The sequence below is a fragment of the Mustela putorius genome, unplaced genomic scaffold (genome assembly GCF_011764305.1).
Source record: "Mustela putorius furo isolate JIRA1106 unplaced genomic scaffold, ASM1176430v1.1 tig00000450_pilon_pilon_pilon, whole genome shotgun sequence".
Taxonomy (NCBI): domain Eukaryota; kingdom Metazoa; phylum Chordata; class Mammalia; order Carnivora; family Mustelidae; genus Mustela; species Mustela putorius.
The window spans coordinates 12,404,891-12,424,398 of NW_025421385.1; the positions used below are offsets into that span (position 1 = coordinate 12,404,891).

The 19,508-nt window shown below is 45.4% G+C and overlaps 1 protein-coding gene across 2 annotated transcripts in view; it reads left to right on the forward strand.

The window, feature by feature from the left end:
- Positions 1–1,531: 1,531 nt before the first annotated feature.
- CNKSR3 (CNKSR family member 3) overlaps positions 1,532–19,508 on the forward strand; it is an 88,816-nt gene continuing 70,839 nt past the window's right edge. For both annotated transcript variants that reach the window (XM_004778190.3, XM_045080157.1), the window contains exon 1: positions 1,532–1,702. In XM_004778190.3, the coding sequence (XP_004778247.3) occupies positions 1,651–1,702 (52 nt within the window). In that variant the 5' untranslated portion in view covers positions 1,532–1,650. The remainder of the gene's footprint in view (positions 1,703–19,508) is intronic.

Below are 19,508 nucleotides of genomic sequence, written 5' to 3' on the forward strand. Positions count from 1 at the left end.
CTTTCCATCAGTGCAGGGATGGAGTGTGAGCCTGTCTTCAACCCCGGGTGCTTGCTGTAACAGCCTTCTTGCCCCTGTCTGCCACCCAAGACCTAAGTAGGAAACAGAAGGGGATAGGAGGAGATACGCAGGGGGCCAAAGTTTTTCATGTAAGAGGAGAGTGGGATAAAGCTGAGAATGAAGTGACTGGCTCCATTTCCCCTTGCCCCAGAAGTCAGGCTCTTTCCTCCCCAACTCCTCTGGCTTTGCCTACCTGCCAACATTCTGCACCTTCAGATGCTTCGGGTCTTTTGTTGCCAAGGTCCATCTCAAAGGCAAGATTCGCGGGACTCTGTGGCCCAAACCATCCCAGAGTCAAGAGAACTTGGCCCATATCCAGAGTTAAAATGAGAGAGAATTGCTCTTACACACTGGCCTTGAAGATTCAACAGGGAAGGCTTAGTTTGAAAATGAGTAAAAGGATGAACATACATACGTAGAGGGCCAGTTTTTCACTGCAGATTAGAATGTGTGAAGCCGAGCGTGAAGCGACTAGCAGTTTCCTGGTAAGCTTGCTGTCTTTGGAGAACTAAATAGCACCGGGCTGGTGTTTGGGGCATTTACAAAAAAAGTGAGTTACCTTGTCACAATGGTATCTAAAATGTGAAGCAAAATAATTTTGCCCTGAAATATTTAAAAGGAGGAAGGCTTAATCGCCGAGCAATGCTGATGCAAAGCACTGAAAATGAACAGAACGTGCAGATCCTACTTTTTTTTTTTTTTTTTTTAGCGTATTGTTGCTCACACTGAGACAGACTGTTCTGCTACCAATAGGACCCGGGCTCACCCGAGCCAAAGGGCTGTCCAGGATGCACGCACGATCTACAACCCGCCTCTTGAAAAGGAAGGTAGGGCCCGGGACGCTCAGACCGTGTGTGCGCAGGGCTTAGAGAAAGTAACCCGAGTCGGCCTTTTCGGGCGGAACCACCCCCTCCTACGAGTTTCGCCGGGTCCTCGGCCCCGCCCCTCTTTTATTCGGAGAGCAGCGCCGAGAGCTGAAACTTTGTAATCCGAGCGCGCTCGCCCGCGCTCCTCCCAGCCCGAGTCCAGCCCCGAAGGGAGGCGCTGGAGGTGGGACCTGCGGCCGGGAAGGCTCGGGGACGCCGGCGCACGCGGAGCGGAGACCCCGGGAGAGCACGCCGCGAAGGGAAGGAGCTGGAGGGGGAGCGGAGCCCGCGGCCGACGAGCCGGAGGAAGTGGCCCGGACCATCCGCGCAGTCGAGAGGCGGGGAGCAGCTGGGCCCAAAGGGTCCCGTGCCGAGCCGAGGCCAGGGGCCCTGGGGTCACCGTCCCGCGTCCCCGCAGCTGCTCGCCCAGGAGCTGCAGCTGTGCCCGGGCTCCCGGCGGCGACGGGGAGGAGGAGGAGCTGCAGCTGGACGGTGGCAGCTGGAGGAGGAGCCGCGCGACTGTCCCGTGTGCCCGGGAGGGGGCCGCGCTGTCCTGGCTTAGCCGCTCTGGGATGACCCGCTGACCGCGGCCATGCAGCCTTGACGGGGCGCTCGGGCGCACCGGGACCAGCCGCGGGGCGCGCCCTCTCGGGGAGGACAGCGGGCCGGGGTAGTAAGACTTGAACCGCCGACTCTCGCCCAGCTGGGAGCAAAGCCGTGCACCATGGAACCCGTGACCAAGTGGAGCCCCAAGCAAGTGGTGGACTGGACTAGAGGTGAGCGGGTCTGGGGGTGGGGGTGCCCGGCGCGTCCAGTCCAGGGATGGGGCGGGCGGGGAGCTGGGCGGGGGGGGGGGTGCTCAGCCGCTCTTCGGGCGAGACGCGTTGAGAGCGCAGCGCGGTGACAATACAAACTTCTTCCGAGTGGTTTGTGCATCCCTAACTCTTGTGCCTGCTTTGGGGGTGCGGATGTGGCAAGCCGAGGGGAGATGGGCGCTCCGTGGACAGCGAGGGCTGGGGGTGCGGATCTCGGGGCTTGCGGGGGAGCGCTGGACCCCGGCGCCTTCCCTGCCTGCGTGCGCTGCCGCGCTCCTAGGCTGCCCGTCCCGGGGCTGGGAGGCACAAGGCGCCTTTGTGTGGGCGGCTCCCCTCGGACCTCGTAAATGCCGCCTGCCCAGAGAGTTCGCAGGCGTGACGGGGCGGTTGGACAGGTAGAGACCCCAGCGGCTCGCCGAGCCTCTGTTTTTGTTGGAGGCGGCGAGAGGGCAGCCCAGGAGCCAGCATTGAGGCGTTCGCGCCGGGGAGAAGCCTTGAGCCAGACTCCCCGGACTCGGTGACTTGCTCGAGAAGGTGCCAGTACCGCCTGTGCACTGCATTATTATTATTATTATTATTTATTTTATTATTATATTTTTTAGGCCACATTTAGACCTCGGGAAGAAGAGATCTGTTAGAATAACTGTCCCGGGTTGTACAGTATTGGGGATGAGGACAAACAGTGGGGTGGGGTGGTAATGGGTGATTGAGCAGGGATAGAAGCTCCTAGGTCCAGTGGTCTGGCTTGCTTTTTTATGCCTCCCAGTATTTCCAAGGAGGAGTGATGAGTTTCCTCAAGCCTCTTCGTACTCTTCCAAAGAAACGAAGCGCACAGAAACAACCACTGTTTTCATGGATTCCTCCCCACCCAGCTTATCATCTCTTTTGTTTCAAGTTACTATTTTTTCTTTTTACTATTTTCTTTCTTCTATCTACTCTTCCAGGTGAGGAATGGTGTCCTTTCTCAGTAATAATAACTAGAATTGTATAGCGCTTTACAGTTTGCTAAGAACTCTCTGTTATTGCCTTTGGTCATCCCAGTAAGCCTGTGAGGTAGGTAATACTGGTAAGATCAGGTCATCTTTCCAACTGTCTCACCCATGGCTGGGGCGTCATGGAAACCGGTCACCTCTGCATCTCATTTCTCATGCCTGCATAGTACACAGAGACCATGTGGAATGGGATATTCTAGATCTATGGGACATTATGGGATGTGTCAGTGGGGAATGCTTGATCATTTACATTGGGAGCAGGAAAGGGATGTAGTTCTGAGAAGAGCTTTGTCCAGGGACCAGAATTTCCTGGGTTCTTATTTAAAATGAGGATGAAAACAACACAGATGTGTACATTGGTGATTGGTTTGCCCAGGTAAAGAGTAAATAGCATTGCCAGTGCTTGCCACAAGACATTAGCTTAAAAGCTTGTAAGTTCCTAGGCCCTGTTTTGCAACTGGATACGTTTTCCCTGTTCAAGATACTGCTGGATTCCCCAACCAGGGACTTGCCAAGACTGAGTTGGTTGATCTGCTTTACCTATGTGTCTATCATAGAAGCAGCTCAAGTAAAAGATGATTTTCAGCAGTGTTTGACCTCCAGAGCTGTTCTGTCCGATAGCATAGCCACATGTGGCTCTTCAGCCCTGGCGGTGGGCTGGTCAAAATTGTAAGGTGTTGTAAGTGTAAGATAAACATAAATGAAGTCTTAGTGCAAGGAAATGAGTGTATATTATCTCAATTTTTCATTTTTTACTACATGTTGAGGTGACTATTTTTGGGTATATTGGGTTAAATAAAATTTATGATTAAAATTAACTTCACCTGCTTATTTTTATCTTAATTGTGGCCTCTAAAAAGTGAGAAATTACACACATGAGTCACATTTGTGGCATGCAGTATATTTTTCTTGGAGCTGTACTGCTCCGGAGTCAAGAAAGGGTTACAGTTTATCACTCTGGTTTTCCTGAGTCCCTGCCAGCCTACTTGATAATACAACTAGAAAAATGGTAACAGGCACACAGGAAGATTATGGAGTGAGATCTTCACACCCTCAAGATTCGTGTCTTTTTTTTTTTTTTTTTTTTGGGTCCCTCTTGGGATTCATACTTGGGAAGTGTAAATTCATATCCTGTTATGTTTGCTTAGCATCTAAAAGGAAGAGCAGATTCAAAGGTTTTTGGCATCCAGTTCCCTTAACGTTAGGACTTGGGATTGCTTTCATTTAGGAAAAGTTTCCTACTGATGTGAAAGAGCAGATATGAGTGGTTCAATATCTCGGTATCAGGAGCACTGGACACTGATTAGGTTACATACCTGTGGTTAGTGTGTGGCAACTCGATATGGAATGGTTGTGCCCTTTTGGACCCTTAAATACAGCCTCATAGAATGACCTGGATACTTTCTGTCTTAGAACCTAGAAAAGATAACAGGAGTAAGTGTGGCAAACTCTTAGGCAAGAGGCAGCACTCTCCCAAATTGCATGACACATTACTTGAATATTTCTCATAGTAATGATGTGAAAGTATTGACTCAAAAGTCAAAAGTCAACTGTTGACTTATGCAAACTTGTTTGCTTATATGACTATTTTTAGTTGTCTTTGCTAACCTCTCTGCACAGCCCCCACTTTATAAATACATCCTACTGATAAGAAGTTCTTCATGTAGATTTTGCCTTGGTGGTGCTGCACGAGTATGGTGGGGGTGACTGTGAGCCCTGTAGAAAGAAAGCCTTGGATTTAAAACTGTCTAAACCTGACCACGGTTTACAGCATGCTCTCTCTCGTGTTGATGTTGGGAGGCAGGAGCGTGCATTAGGAAAAAGGGTTTGTGTCTACAGAATGAATGAATTCGTGTGGGTTTTATTCTTATTTTATTATTGTTAAAATTTTTGTTTGTATGAATCTTTAGCTATACTGTCACCATTTTCATCATAATATTAGGAGATCCTCAGTAAATCTTAGCAGCGTGTTAGGCTCAGATCTCCGCATGGTACGAGTATTCACTCTTTTAATGTGGGTAAACACGTTTTGAGGTAGGAACAGATATTTCCATTATTTCCATTTTGTAGTTCTGTTCTGAGCATGGAAAGGTCCAGTACCCTGATCAGTGTCACACAATGGGGAAGGGACAGCGGCATTTGAGCCCAGGTGCCTTGGTTTTAACTCTGTCTTCTCAGGAGGTTCTCATTCTTAGAGGACTCTAGAATCTTTACCACATTGATGAGCAGACCGTCAGGGTTCCCATGATGGGAGTTACTAATACCCTGTTAGTGGAACAGAGTTGTCTGGTATATATGTGTCTTCTCCTGCCTGTTTGGTAGGATTATTTGTAAATCAAATTAATTCATAGTTCATGGCACCCTGTCTTTAAATAATTCTAAAGGCTTTTGCGAAGCAAATGATCTTTTATAATGTCTATCAGGTGAGAATAGGGTGTGGTGCCCATAACTGAAAATCCAGTTTACAGGAGTAAACCCAATGGGACTGCTGATTTTCTCTTGTAAAAGAAGTCTGGAAATGGGGAATTTAGAAGTAGACGGGGGCTTCCATGGTTCCACCAGGGGCCCAGGCTCCTTCTGCCATCCTGTTCAGCCATTCTTAGCATGTGGTAAGCAAGTCATGTTTATTTTCAAACTTAATGCCACAGCGCAGGGTGGCTGTTCACCTCCAGGATCTTGCCTTTATTCCAGGCGGGTGAAAGGAGACCCAGCAAAGACGAAAGACGGGTGATAGCCAGGTCTTCTCCTGGAAGTTTCATCAAGGGAGGTGGCTTACATCTCACTTGCCAGCGCTCCTACATATCCCCATGCTGCAAGGGAGGCTAGCACCTCCCTGTTGGAGGGTGGGTGGGTGGGTGGGGGTGGTAGGGGGTGGTGGTGGGGTGGTGGGGGTGGGAGTGGGGGAGGAGTTTACTTGGGTCCATTGTTGACCTGAGAAAATTTGGACTTTGTTCAGTGAGGAAGAAAGGGGGGTGGTTGGACAATAGATACTGGTAAGCGGCCGGTAGTGTCTGACACACAGTAATTTATATGTACTGATCTTTATGGATTAGTTCTCGGAGTAGGAGACCTGCCATAATGTCCCACATACCTCAAGCCCGTGGGTCCACCCTGTTTTAGAACTGGCGTTCTGTTTTTATTCCTGTTCAGCTTTCTCAGGTCAAAAACCATACGTTATATGAAGTCTTTTTCTCTGAGTTTGATTTAAATATTAGAAGCTGCATTGTAAAGCACAGCTACCCAAGTTGTGTTTCTGTTTCCAGACCACTGGGGATTATCTTTGACAAGGTGGACCGCTGATTTGTCCCCAGAAGCTCTGTTGGTCTTTGATTGGCTTGGCATGGGTAGGTTCTCAGTAAGTGTGTTGTGGAGTGAGCACATCTCTAATACCCTGCTTTAGTGGCAGAGAAGAAGACCCTCTGGCCAGCTTCTTGTACCTAGCATGGGTACCATTTCCCTATCATGAACCTCCAGTGAAGGGTTTCTTGCTTCAGGTGTGAGCCTGTGGGGTTCAGGGCATTTGCTAATTCTCTGTTCTCTGGCCATCAGCACTGCTCTTGCCTGTACAGTGTGTACAGTGTAACAGTGTGTCTGTTAGTATGTGGGACATCAGCAGTCTTAAAGCGCCTCCCTGTTTGGTCCTGGAGGGGCTGGAATTTCCATGTTATCTGTAGAGATCTGGTACACTGTAGGTCAACTCCAGGGTCAGACTCTTAGGCCCCTCCTGCTGCTGTCCATGCAGAGGCCAGTGCTTCCCACAGACCTGACTGCAGTTAGGTTAGACTTTTTCCATTAGCCTCGGTGGCCCGTGAAAAAGGAAGGTCCTTTTCTTTTGACATTGGTACATCTCCCTCGTGGGTGAGAAGCTCTTCTTTTTATTCCACTGTTCCTGGTGTTAGTCTATTTCTTGGGTCTTGCCATAAAGTAATCTTAATCATAAGGATAGAAAAACAGTTTTTGAAGCATTTATTGTGTGTCAGCCACTGTGCAAAGTGCTTTATTTGGACTCATATGGTTCTTAGAAAACCCAGTGGCGTGTACAGACCATTACTAATGCATGTTAAAGATGGAGAAACTGAAGCAGAGGGAGAGGGAGAGAGAGAGAGAGAACTTACTCAGGGTCCTGTATTTATAAGCTGTGGCGCTCGTAAACACGCCCCCCCCATGACGTCATTAATTCCACAGTCTGCAGGAGGTCAGGGGAGCTCCACGGTGAGGGTGGGCTCTGCAGTCAAACTCGGGAGCTGTACCCCCATTCTACCCTGAATTGTGTGGTCTCGTTTATACGAGTAAATTGCTACTCCTTGTTTTTATTGCTTCCTCTCTTTTATTCTGTAGCTCCAGGTCACATGTTTTCTTCTCTGAGCCATCAGGTCTGTCATAAGGCTGCCTCCTCCATGCAGGGGCCCCAGTTTGTTGCCAGGAAATTTCCCTGCCATCTGACAACCACTCAGAGGACCCAGGGCAGGATTTTCAGCCGATCAGGAAGGTTCTTGGTTAGCTGAGTGACAGATGTCTCTTGCCAATATCGTGAACTTTCTTTGGGTAAAGAAACCCAATTTGTATTATCTCAACTTTTTTAAATTTTACTAATAACTGGACTTCCAGTGGGCACAGCATTAGGACTGGCTTATGCTGTCATAGGGTAGCTGCTGTCTGGTCCCCGGTCCTGACCAGTGGTCCACGTCACCTGGGAGCTTGTTGGAGATGCAGAAGCTCATGCCTACTGAGTCAGAGTCTGCATTTTCACAAGAGCCCCTGGTGATTCGTGTGATCTTCACAGTTTGAGAAGCACTGCTGGAGCACGGAGCTGCAAACCCATTTTTCTACTCTGCTGGTAGGTTCTGCAGTCTGATCTGGCACGGGCTCAGTGTGTTTTATTTAAGCCCTTACATGATGGCACTTAATTTGAGGATGCTTGACTTGGCCACTAATTAAAGCAAAAAGACCATCTTAGGGTGTGTGCTTGTATTTATAAGCACCACCTAGCAACGGCATCAGGTAATTCTCTGCACGCCTGAAGGAGACCTTTCCCATGAGGTTTCTTACATATGACTGGGGACTTGAAGAGTTCTCTTAACAATCTTTGTGTGTGTGTGTGTGTGTGTGTGTGTGTTGTTTTGTTTTGTTTTTAAAACAGGTGGTCAGAAGGGAGTTGTGGGGTGGTCCATGGGCACCGTGGTTTAGTGTGTTGTCCGGATTGTCCGGTGAACGTGGGAGGGTGAGGAGGGCTTTGGTGATTGACTGCACAGGGTTTACCATGGTTAGCAGATTTGTAAGACGATTTTACTGTTGGTAAAAATGACACAGAATGTTATTTTGGGAGTAAGCAGAGCAGCTCTCAAAATTGAAAAGTGTGTGCTGTGCCAAGGCCAGGTGTCTGGGTTCTGTGTCCATAAGGGTTGGGAGTGACCTCTTCATGCTCCAGGCTCCCCTGTAAGCCCTTCCTGTGTTCACACCATTGCATGGAGCTGTGGGGACCTCTCTTCTCCGTCTTGAACTCTGGGTCATCACTTCTAGTTCTGATCATTTGTAGCCTGTTGGGTTCTAGCTCTGGGACGTTCGTGTTCTCACCTTGATGTCCCATTTTACTCTCCTTCTGTGGTGTTCGTAGAGTTTTCATCTTTCAGCTTCTAATAAATAAAGCCAAGTTTTATTGACATGAGCTCTGCAGAGCTCTTCCATGTTCATTCCTTTCTGAGCCCTCACAAGCCCGAGAGATGTGCGGTAAAGGCATCTCTCTGTTGCAGATGAAGAAATTTTGGTTTTTGGTGTTAAATGAATTGGCCAAGATCAAAGGCCAGGAATTGGGACCAGACTCCCCAGGCTTCTGTTCTCTTGTTCTGTCCACTCCAAACCTGGTTCCTCCTCTGGCCAAGGTGGGTATTTTTTGTTTCCTAATGGGCAGATGTGGAAAGGGGCAGCTGCAAAGAACCTCTGACTTTTTTGTTTCCTGATTATCTCCTTAGGATTTATACTCATGGGACACAGGCCTTTTCTTTCTTTTTTTCTTTCTTTTTTCAGCTATATAGCCTAAGCAGGCCCCTGCCCGTTTTGAACCTGACCCTTTAGCATTCTAGATGCTTACTGCTAGTTATTTATCTCCTTGTGGTTTGCTGATTGTGTTGTATTGTATTGCAGCTCAGTAATGGAATACATCATTCCTTTTTTTGACACTCCTAATTTTTGAGTGCAATGTTATAATGTTTTGTCTATGATGTAATCAGTTCTATTTGGTGGAATCATAACACACACACATATAAACACATTTCCTGCTTACCTTTGATTATTCACAGTGACTTCATTTTAAGTGCTTTTTTAAAAGAAGGTTTTATTTATTTATTTGTCAGAGAGAAAGAGAGAGTGCGCAGAAGCAGGGGGAGTGGCAGGCAGAGGGATAAACAGGCTCTTCACTGATCAAGGATCTGGATGCAGGACTTAATCCCAGGACCTGGGATGAAGATCTGAGCTGAAGGCAGATGCTTAACTGACTGAGCCAGCCAGGCGCCCCTCATTTCAAGTGCTTTCAGAGAGAAGGTCAGGGAGTTACAGTGAACGATGCATAGGCGTTGGAATAAAATAAAACTGCATTCAGGGTCTGTGTTTAATACTAACTGGTTTGAAAGGTTGGGTAAGTATCTTATGGTCTTCAAGCCTTGCTGAGATTTCTCATCTGTAAAATGGGACTGAGAATAACCAATACACAGGGTTTTAGTTACAATTAAAATAGGCCATATAGGGAATATATAGCATATAAATGTTCATACACTTATTGGTGATTAATTTGTAATAACTCCAAGTTAATATGTACTATAATTGGATTTTATTTTTGTTTGAATATTTAACAGTGTTGTGTTAAACAGTGTTGTGTTTCAGACTATCTGGCGGATAGTCACCTTTCACACGTTTACTAATAACGTAGAACAATTCCATGCTCCCTCTTATTGGTATATGGGTCGTGTGTTAAATCATCTTTATTTTCTGTTTTTACCTCATGTTCCCTTGGGCACTTTTCTTTATTTCCTTTGAGGACCTTAGAGGGAGGGAGGTGTTATCATAGAACAGTTGTGTAGTAGCGTTCTTGGAAAGAGCTTAGGAGCAAGAGTTTAGGAGGAAGACTCATGTTGTGACGATTCTACCCGGCAGTAAAAAGAGTTTCTTAATTACTTAGGACCTACTAAGTTCCACATACTGGTCTAGGTGCAAGCATCTAGCTGGGTCCATGCTTTACTACAGGGTTGGCAGACAACAGTAACAACAACCACAACAAAAGAGACCAACAGCCAGTGCTAAGGCCCTGAGGTACAAATTAAATTGGTGTGTTTGAGAAAATTGGAAATGTGGGGTCCTGAAGAGCAGGGATGATGGTGGGGGGGGGGTAGGCGGGGCGGGCAGTGGCCGGGTAGAGATGGGGTGAGAAGATACACAGAGGCCAGAACCTCTAGGGTCTTACAAATCTTGATCAGGTGTTTGCAGTTTTTTCTGGTTGTTGTAGAAAGCAGGGGAGTGACAAATTTGATTTGGATTCTGGGGCAGAAGTGAATTTAGGGCATCCAGTTGGCATGTAGTACACTTTTCTGGAGATGATGGCATTTTGGACTAAGGTTTTGGTGGCTCCGGCATTTGAGAAGCCAAGTTCTGGATAGAGTTGGTTCCTTGATTGATCATTTTGAAATTGTATTTGAAATTGTGATGTCTATATTTTTGTGTGTGTCTGTTTTCCTTCCTAGGGTTAGGAGAGCTCCCACCCTCCCCTCATCCTGATTACTCTCTTGTCATTTAAATAGAGGGTGTAATCTGTCTTTCTGTGTTCACATGCTTTGTTCCCGGTATTGTTCTTTCCTGGCACATTTTGCTGGGAGCTACAGTTTCTGAAGCTGTTTATTCATCTATGAATAGGGGTTTTGTGAAAGTGGACATAGCCTACTTTGTTTTCTTTGACATCAAATGGCTGATTGAACAGTTTTTAACCTGGGATCAGAAGGGCAAATGCAGTTGTGTTTATTAGAGCAAAACAGTTCCTTAGAATGCAGACCAGTAGGTTGTAAAAGCTAGAAAGCTTTCTGTAGGAACACTTAAAAAAGTGTTTGGGTCCAAGGAACCCACAGACAGATCTCATTTAAAATAGTTTTGCTCCATTGCAAGACTATCCTACTTGTGCTTTAGAAAAGAGAGCCACCATACTTTTGGTTGAATAGATGGTGTACTGAGGAATTTTCAGCAGGTTAGAGTTGAACACATTTTTAAACACTTAATCTATTACTTATCAACAGGGTAGAGTGGGAGGTAGGTAGGCTTATGGGAGAATAACCTGGAAGCTTACTACTCCCTTCCCCCCAAGAAGAAAATCTGCCAGCCCTTTGAGAGGAGAAACCCCCACGTGTTATCTATCAGAAAAGGCGGTGATTCTGATAATCTGAATCATGCTTTCCTGAGGAAAACCTTTTAGTGAAAGGAAACATTCTATTTCCTATTTTCAGAGATTTGCGGCAGAGGGGAAATTCAGTGCTTTTGGGTTTAGTAGTAGTAGTAGTTGTGTGTGTGTGTGTGTGCGCGTGTGTGCGTGTGTGTCCAAGTTGAACCTATGTTAATTGAATGGTCTTTCATGTTCCCAGAGTAATTTTATATTACAGTGTTTTCAAGAGAGTCAAGTCAAACTACCTGGAATATGATCGTTGAGATAGGAAAACTAGCTTTTTATGGAGAGTGGACCAGACTTCTTATAATGCCTGTTGAAATGGTGAGCACATTGTTAACATGGATTCCAGCCGGAGTCCTGCAAGAACCACGTGCAGATAACATGGCTGTGAGAAGTGACTGTCTATGCTAAAGCAAAAAGCTTTAGTAACGGTATGGAAAAAAACCCACAAACATTTCTTGTTAGAGTATGTCTGGAGACATGTAGTGCAAAGTGGTCTAGTTGAGCGAAGTTGGAGAATCTTAGAGAAGATTGGTGAAGAAAGACCATTTTGGATGTGGATGGATTCTTGGTTCTTATCTGGTACTGTTGGTTCTAATCTGCACATGCAGTGACCACCTATCAATATATGAATATTGGGCCTGACTCCTGACGTTTTTAAGCTGAGATTTTCTTGAGACCCTTTCCCAGTCTCATACATGGGGCACCCCCAACCCCAACATCTCATCGTTGTTGTTCTTGAACTTACTTTTTCAGCATCAACATGGGCTGGGAGCTTAAATGTGTGAATTCCCAGGCCCCACCCCAGACCCACAGAATCAGAGGCTCTGGGGGTGAGACCCAGGAATCTATCTGTGTTGTATCAAGTCCCTCTGGAGAGTATGGTGCTGGCTAAAATTTGAGGACCATTGGTTTATACCACTCATGTAGAACATTCAAAAATCAATGATTTAAGGCAGACTGTCCCCCATAATTCCTTCCACAGTTCATTTTTAAGTAATACATAATGATCACTTAGGAAGCAGAGCTTTTCCAGTAGAAATGGTTGTTACATATTTCAGTGGATGAGTTAACGTACCGCTGACTTTTGAGTGTCCTTTCCACAGAGCGGGCAGGGAAGGGTCAAAGCTGTTAACCTGTGGGCTCCTAGCCAGCTGCTCCACGCGGGACCCAGGGGATCCTTTTGTTGTGTACCTCTGAGCCCTCAGCCCCAGAAAAACACAGAAGAAGAGGAATGTTTCATGGTCAGAAGGGACCCATTTAGGTTTTGGATGGAATTTCCAGACCTTGCTCTAATTGAGGAGCAGAATGTAACACCCCCGTCCCCCATTCCATTTTGAGAGAGGGTGGATGGTGGGTGTCTCATTTAGCACTCAGGTTTTGGCTTTGAACTGGGCAAGCAGATGCAGAGAGAAGTGAGGGAAAGAAGAATCAGGGAAGAGAATTCCTCAGAGCAGCTCAAGGTGAAAAGCTCTTTTGTCTGAGTGCATGGACACTAGAATTTGGGGAGCCTGCCTCCCACAGTTGTCCAAGGCCAGGAGAGTCCAAAATACAAAAGGTACTACAGAAATGGACATGAAGACCAGGATTGGCACTGGAACTTGCAACAAGAGTTGCAAACTCAGAGGCCTTTGGGGGCCAGGCAGACAGTGTCTAAAATGGAAACGCAGGAGTATGTGAGTCAGGAGGAAGTGGCCAAGAGTGTGGCAAACCCAAAGACACAGTCGTTGGCTCAGTTTCTGCTGACTAGACCTACAGTCTCCAGATCTTCTAATTTTTGTTGTTTTTTTTTTTTTGTTGTTGTTGTCGTCATCACAACGAAGCTGGAAATCTGGCATTGTATGTGACATCTCCCAGTTTTTAGAAAACCATTTACTTTTTTTTTTTTTTAATTGGACAAACAAAATATGTTTGTGGGCCTGTTTGTATTTCCCTCTGTGGACAGCCATGGTTGGGTGTTAATTGCCTAAGTGAGAAACATACCTATAAGAGGTCAATACAATGAGCTCTACAGTAATCCATCAATTACTTAGCAAACCTGTTTCTTATATATAACTTCATTTTGCTCCTTAACTAGTTCCATTATTCCTAACATTGCAATATGTAATTCCATACAGGTATTGTTAGGCCAAAAATACCAATGCTTTAACGGATGTATGTAGCAGACTATTAGGTAGTTACTCTTCAGTAAGAAAACAGGAATTTGGCTTCTCTTGATTGCGTTTGTTTTGCCATTGGCTCTGTGGGATTAGCCCCTGACAGAAGCTGTTTCTGTTTGTACGGGAAGATTGCATTCATACATAAATTCGTTCATTTTAAAGTAGGGTATATGTTCCAGATTTTTGTGCTAATTGTGGGGTGCTGTTTGATTTAGTAAGTTGACAGTTGACTTCAGGGCCATTTCTTGAAAAACAAAACAAAAACAAGAAAAGTGCTAGTGTGAGTATTTTCAGCGGGGTAGCACTCACCCCAAAATGCAATCTGTAAACTTCTCAACTGTAATTACGGAGAATTTTAATCTTTTCATTTGCTTTGTAAGTACATAGTCTGTATAGTCCGTATGACATACACATAATATAAGTATATAGACCACACACACACACACATATTCATTATAGATAGTCTTCAGTTAAATCTTTATTAATAAAGTTTTTATTTCAACCATTAATTTCCTTTAAAAGGCATAGAGAAAATTTCTCTCCTTTTTACTTCTCTTTTTTTTTGAAGATTTTATTTATTTGATAGAGAGAGAGGTCACAAGAAGGCAGAAAGGCAGGCAGAGACAGAGGGGAAGCAGGCTCCCCGCTGAGCAGAGAGCCCCCCGATGTGGGACTCAATCCCAGGCCTCTGAGATTATGACCTGAGTCGAAGGCAGAGGCTCAGCCCACTGAGCCACCCAGGTGCCCTCTCTCCTTTTTGATACCAGTTAAATCTGATTTACGCTAGGGACAAAAAAATGAGTCAGTTACAGAGGAAGCCTGTTGTCAAGAAGCTCATGGCTTAGTAAGGAGGGAGCAGTTAGCAGGTGACGTTGAGTTGCTGTATGTGCTAGGCCTTTGCTAGGACATTTTGTGAATTAATCTCGTTAGTCCTCAAAATGCTTTTTTGACAGGGCCACTGTAATTGTCTTCATTTTAGAGTTAAAGAAACCAGGCCCTGACCTCGCTGAGGTTGCGTGATAAGTAAATGGGGTTTGAATCCAGACACATTTGATTCCTGAACCTGACCTGTCGCCTAGCTGCCCTTTGGCAGGACCGACTTAAGTTGGCCGGTAATAAGTTTTGAGGGCAAGGGAAAACATTCATGTTATTAATGGTATGATTTGAATTGAACTGTGTAAATTTAATCTGTAATTTTACCACCCAATAAAAAAAATGTATAGAGAAAACTCTTCTTCTTTATTATTTTTGTGTGTGTGTTTTTTTTTTTTTTTTGAGAGAGAGTGTGTGTGTATGTGCGAGAGTGTGTGTGTATGTGCGTGCAGGTGCATGGGGGTGGAGGGAGAGGCACAGAGAGAGAGGATCCTAAGCAGGCTCCAGAGCCCAGGGCAGGGTTTGACCTTATGATTCCGAGATCATGACCTGAGCTGAAATCAAGAATTGGTCGCTTAACCAACTGAGCCACCCAGGCACCAACTATTTCATTTCTTTTTAAAAAATTCACATTGAGATATTACCTTACACCAGTTAGAATGGCCAAAATTAGCAAGACAGGAATCAACACGTGTTGGAGGGGATGTGGAGAAAGGGGAACCCTCTTACACTGTTGGTGGGAATGCAAGTTGGTGCAGCCTCTTTGGAGAACAGTGTGGAGATTCCTCAAGAAATTAAAAATAGAGCTTTCCTATGACCCTGCAATTGCACTCCTGGGTATTTACCCCAAAGATACAGATAGAGTGAAAAGAAGGGCCATCTCTACCCCAATGTTTATAGCAGCAATGGCCACAGTCGCCAAATTATGGAAAGAACCAAGATGCCCTTCAACGGACGAATGGATAAGGAAGATGTGGTCCATATCACTATGGAGTATTATGCCTCCATCAGAAAGGATGAATACCCAACTTTTGTAGCAACATGGACGGGACTGGAAGAGATTATGCTGAGTGAAATAAGGCAAGCAGAGAGAGTCAATTATCATATGGTTTCACTTATTTGTGGAGCATAACAAATAGCATGGAGGACAAGGGGAGATGGAGAAGAGAAGGGAGTTGGGGTAAATTGGAAGGGGAGGTGAACCATGAGAGACTATGGACTCTGAAAAACAATATGAGGGGTTTGAAGTGGTGGGGGGGTGGGAGGTTGGGGTACCAGGTGGTGGGTATTATAGAGGGCACAGATTGCATGGAGCACTGGGTGTGGTGCAAAAATAATGAATACTGTTATGCTGAAAATAAATATAATTAAAAAATTTTTTTTGATTGATTGGGCTGTTGTAAAAGGGGGAAAGGTGGATTTTTCAAATATATTTAATAGCGATGATGTAACCTTTAGATATTACTTGATGATATTAGGTTCTAGTTTTCTTGTAAGTTATAATTCTGAGATTGTGTGAATATACATTAAAAAATGGAGAGGGACTGGGAGGAAATACATTATAGTGCCAGCATGGGTTATCTCTGGATGATAGGATTAAAGGTGGCTTTTATTCTCTTGTATCAATGAAGAGAAATGTTTTTTGTCTTGTACTGAGAACCATGGCTACTTTCTACTTGGCTTTTTATTTTCAGGATGCTTGGGAATCAGAAAAGATGGCGAAGAACAACATGGGAAAGAATGTTGGATGCATTTTCTTGTCTTTTCAGGACCTTGATGCCCCAAGTTTTGGCTGCCTTAGCAGCTCTCTGTTACCTTCAAACAGCTAGCATGTCCTTGTTTTGTTTTTTGTTTTGTTTTTGTCTTGTGTAGGCTGGTTTGTCCAGCACAGCCAGGTGTGTGCAGTTGTGCTGTATGAAGGCAAAACTTCAGGAGCACTTAGATTTTAGTGGGCAAAAGAGTCACTAGTACAGACCAAATGGTTCGTGGCCCTAACTGCCAGGGTCTGCTAATGTTATAGGTGGGGGAGCCACGTGTTTAGAAGGCAGCCCCGTATGTCTTTAGCTGGTGGTCTGTGAACCACAGTTTGAGAGCCACTGACCTTTAGGAACTTTGTTCGTAATTCACTGGGGAAACGATAGAAAAGTTTGAATGGAGGCATGTTGCCCCTAGAATTGTGGGAAATGGGAAGGACTTTGAGGAGGAGTGATTAGAGGTTAAGAGACCTACTCTACAGGGCATTTTGGGGTCCTCAGTGCTGAAGAGGCCTGAGAAGCCTTGGGAACAAAAGCAGGGGGGAGAGAACAGTGAGAGAGGTACTGCCCAGGAGTGGACTGGGAGCCCCAGCAGGGTCTGAACAGTGGGTGGTGGCAGAAGGGACTTACATATCCAGGATTGGTGGCTCCATGACTTCATGTGGCAGCACCAATAATGTGTGTTGAATTCTGGGCAGAGCTGTTTTGTAGGTTCAAGGGTGAACAAACCTATAGATACCAACCTCTAAAGCTCTTCCTATTTGTAGAAGATGCACCTTGCATGATGTGCCAGTGTCTTACATGATTCAAACTCTTAAGAAGACACAGTGCCCTCTCTTACTACAGCACTCTGATTGTCTCATGGTTTAATGAGGTGTAAATATGCCGCTTGGCACACGAAACATGTTAAAATAGGATAGTGTTAGCTGAAATTTAGGTCCTCATACTTGAGTGTGAAATGATGCAATATACATGAATATGACACCTAGAATTATTTCTGTACGGCACATTACAGGGTATGGGATGCAAAATAAAACAGAGGATTCAAGTCCTGTAGGACAGCATATAAATGTAGATACAAAAACAATGCTGATAAATGCAGAATTCATCCTGGAGTTGTCCCTGAAGTTTTGTCCAGTGCTTAGTGAGGTAAGCAGTTTTGGTTAACATGCTTGGTCATAATTGCTGTGTGGGTGGGGAAGCTCATTTCCTGAGATTAGTGCCTTCTTTGGGCTGCCAAAAGCAGGTGGGTGAGTGGAAGAACCAACCTGGAGAGAGCCAGGGGTGTAGAGGAATCTCCAAAAAGGAAGGGATGATGGGTCCCCCTGCAGTAGTTCGATATGGCCCATTTTTTTATTCATCCCAGCCAACTCTTAGACGTAGGTGTGATTTTTTCTGCGATATCCCTCAGGTAAAGTTAATAGGTTCTTTACTTAATAGGATCAGGTATAAAATCATAGATTATTTATTTTAGAACATCTTTCCCAGTGTTCTGAATGGCTAACATTTCTATTAAAACTTGCTAATTTCCCATGTATGATTTTTATATTCATACTGACTCCGTTTACCTGATACTCTGAAGTGAAGCCACTTGTCTTTCACATTCATTTTAGTTCTAGAAGCAAAGTTTTTTTTTTAAGATTATTTATTTATTTATTTGCCAGACGGAGATCACAAGCAGGCAGAGAGAGAGGGGGAAGCAGGCTCCCCGTTGAGCAGAGAGCCCGATGCGGGGCTCAGTCCCAGGACCCTGGGATCATGACCTGAGCTGAAGGCAGGGGCTTAACCGACTGAGCCCCAGTCGGTTCAGGTGCCCCAGAAGCAAAGTTTCTGATGAAGTACTGTGCCACTAGGCCATATCAGGAGAAATAGAACTTTAACTCTTTGCCTTTAGCTAACTCTTGTCTGTTAACTATAGTGCCCTGTGAACTGGTACTCCCATCTGGTAAGGGTTCATAGTTCCATGTGTTCATCCAGCAAATACTTACTGAATGCCTACATTGTGCCAGGCAGTGTTCTAAGAGCTGAAGATACAAGAGTCAATAAAATAGATGATAGTTCCTATCTTCCTGGAGCTGCTCTTCTAGTGGGGGTAGACTTAGAATATGAGTAAAATTTGGTTCTATACTGTGGGGAAGGGATGCATAGGTGGATGTAGGAAGGGCGCAGGCAGTTTTAACCATGGTGACCAGGGAAAGATTTCAGTGAGCAATGAGGCTAACAGGTGAAGGAATGTTTTAGCAAAGGGAACAGCAAGTGCAAAAGCCCCGAGACAGCAGAGTGCCTGACATGTTGGAGAAGCAAGGGCTGCCACATGTGATTGGAGACCAGGTGGTGCAGAGCCTTAGAGGTCATTATACAATCAGTTGAGATAACTCACTACCTTCGGACCAGCCAGACATCATTATACATATTTGGCTTTAATTTGGTGTTTGGGGTGCTGTTGGAAGATTGGGAGCCGAGGAGTGCTACTTGATTTACATTTTAAGGTTGCATTGTTTGCTGCATCAAGAAGACTGAAGTGAGCAGGGGTGGAGTCAGGGAATAGTCCAGAAGCTAGGACAGCAATCTTGTGGAAGATGACACTCGCAGCCAGTGGTAGCTGTGGCCACTATGAGAGGTGGCCATGTCCTGAGTGTTCTGAAAGGCCAGTAGCATTTGTTGGGAGATTGGATATTGGCGGAAGGCATACCTATCAAGTAAGTGTTTGGTCTAGAGGAGTTGGGATGAGACGGTTTAGGGAGTCGTCAGATTTTAAAATTGCAGTGTGTTGTTTCCCAGGTGAGGCAGGTAGTCGGATGGATGTGTCTGGATTAATGGAGCAGGTGGGGACTGGTTCAAGACCAGTTGGGTCATAGACCCATCACCAAAAGAAGACAAATGAGTGAACAGGAAGGGAAGCCTGGGGAACCCAATCTTCGGAAGTCTGGAAGATGAGCAACCAGAAAGATGGTTGTGAATCTGCTGCCTGTAGCAGAACGGAGGCTAGAAGAGAGGGGGGTTCTGGAGGCCGGTGCCATAGAGTATGCCCAGGAGGGGGCATCCCCCAGAAGGAGGGAGGACACACAGTCTGCTGGAGCATGTATCACAGTTGCGCAGATAAGGGGAGGACGCAGAGCTGGCCAGCATATTGAGCTGTGTGGAGGACTGGACAAATTCGTTTCAGTGGGTTGATGGCCGCGTATGTCTAAGGAAATCCAAGGGCAAACGGGAGAAGAGGACTTGACGTTTTGTGAGACCACCTGGTGTTAAAGCATCGGTTTATTCCCAGTATGACTGAGAATACTGGATGCATGTTGTTTTAATTCTTTAAAATCTGTATCCAAGCTTTGAAATAGGTAACTGGTAAGCGGCTCTTGGATCAATTCCTGTTACGCCAGTGGGGTAACAGTACACTGTAGATGATGCAGTCTCTTATTTTCATACTAACAAAGCCATTCATTTAGTGAATGACTGTGGACTGTGGCTTCCATAGAGAAGAGTTACTCAGGAGCCAACCTCTCTATCCCATTTGTTCCCACATTTTTGGGAAATGAAAATTTGGGTTCAAGTCAATAGCTCTCTGCCTGA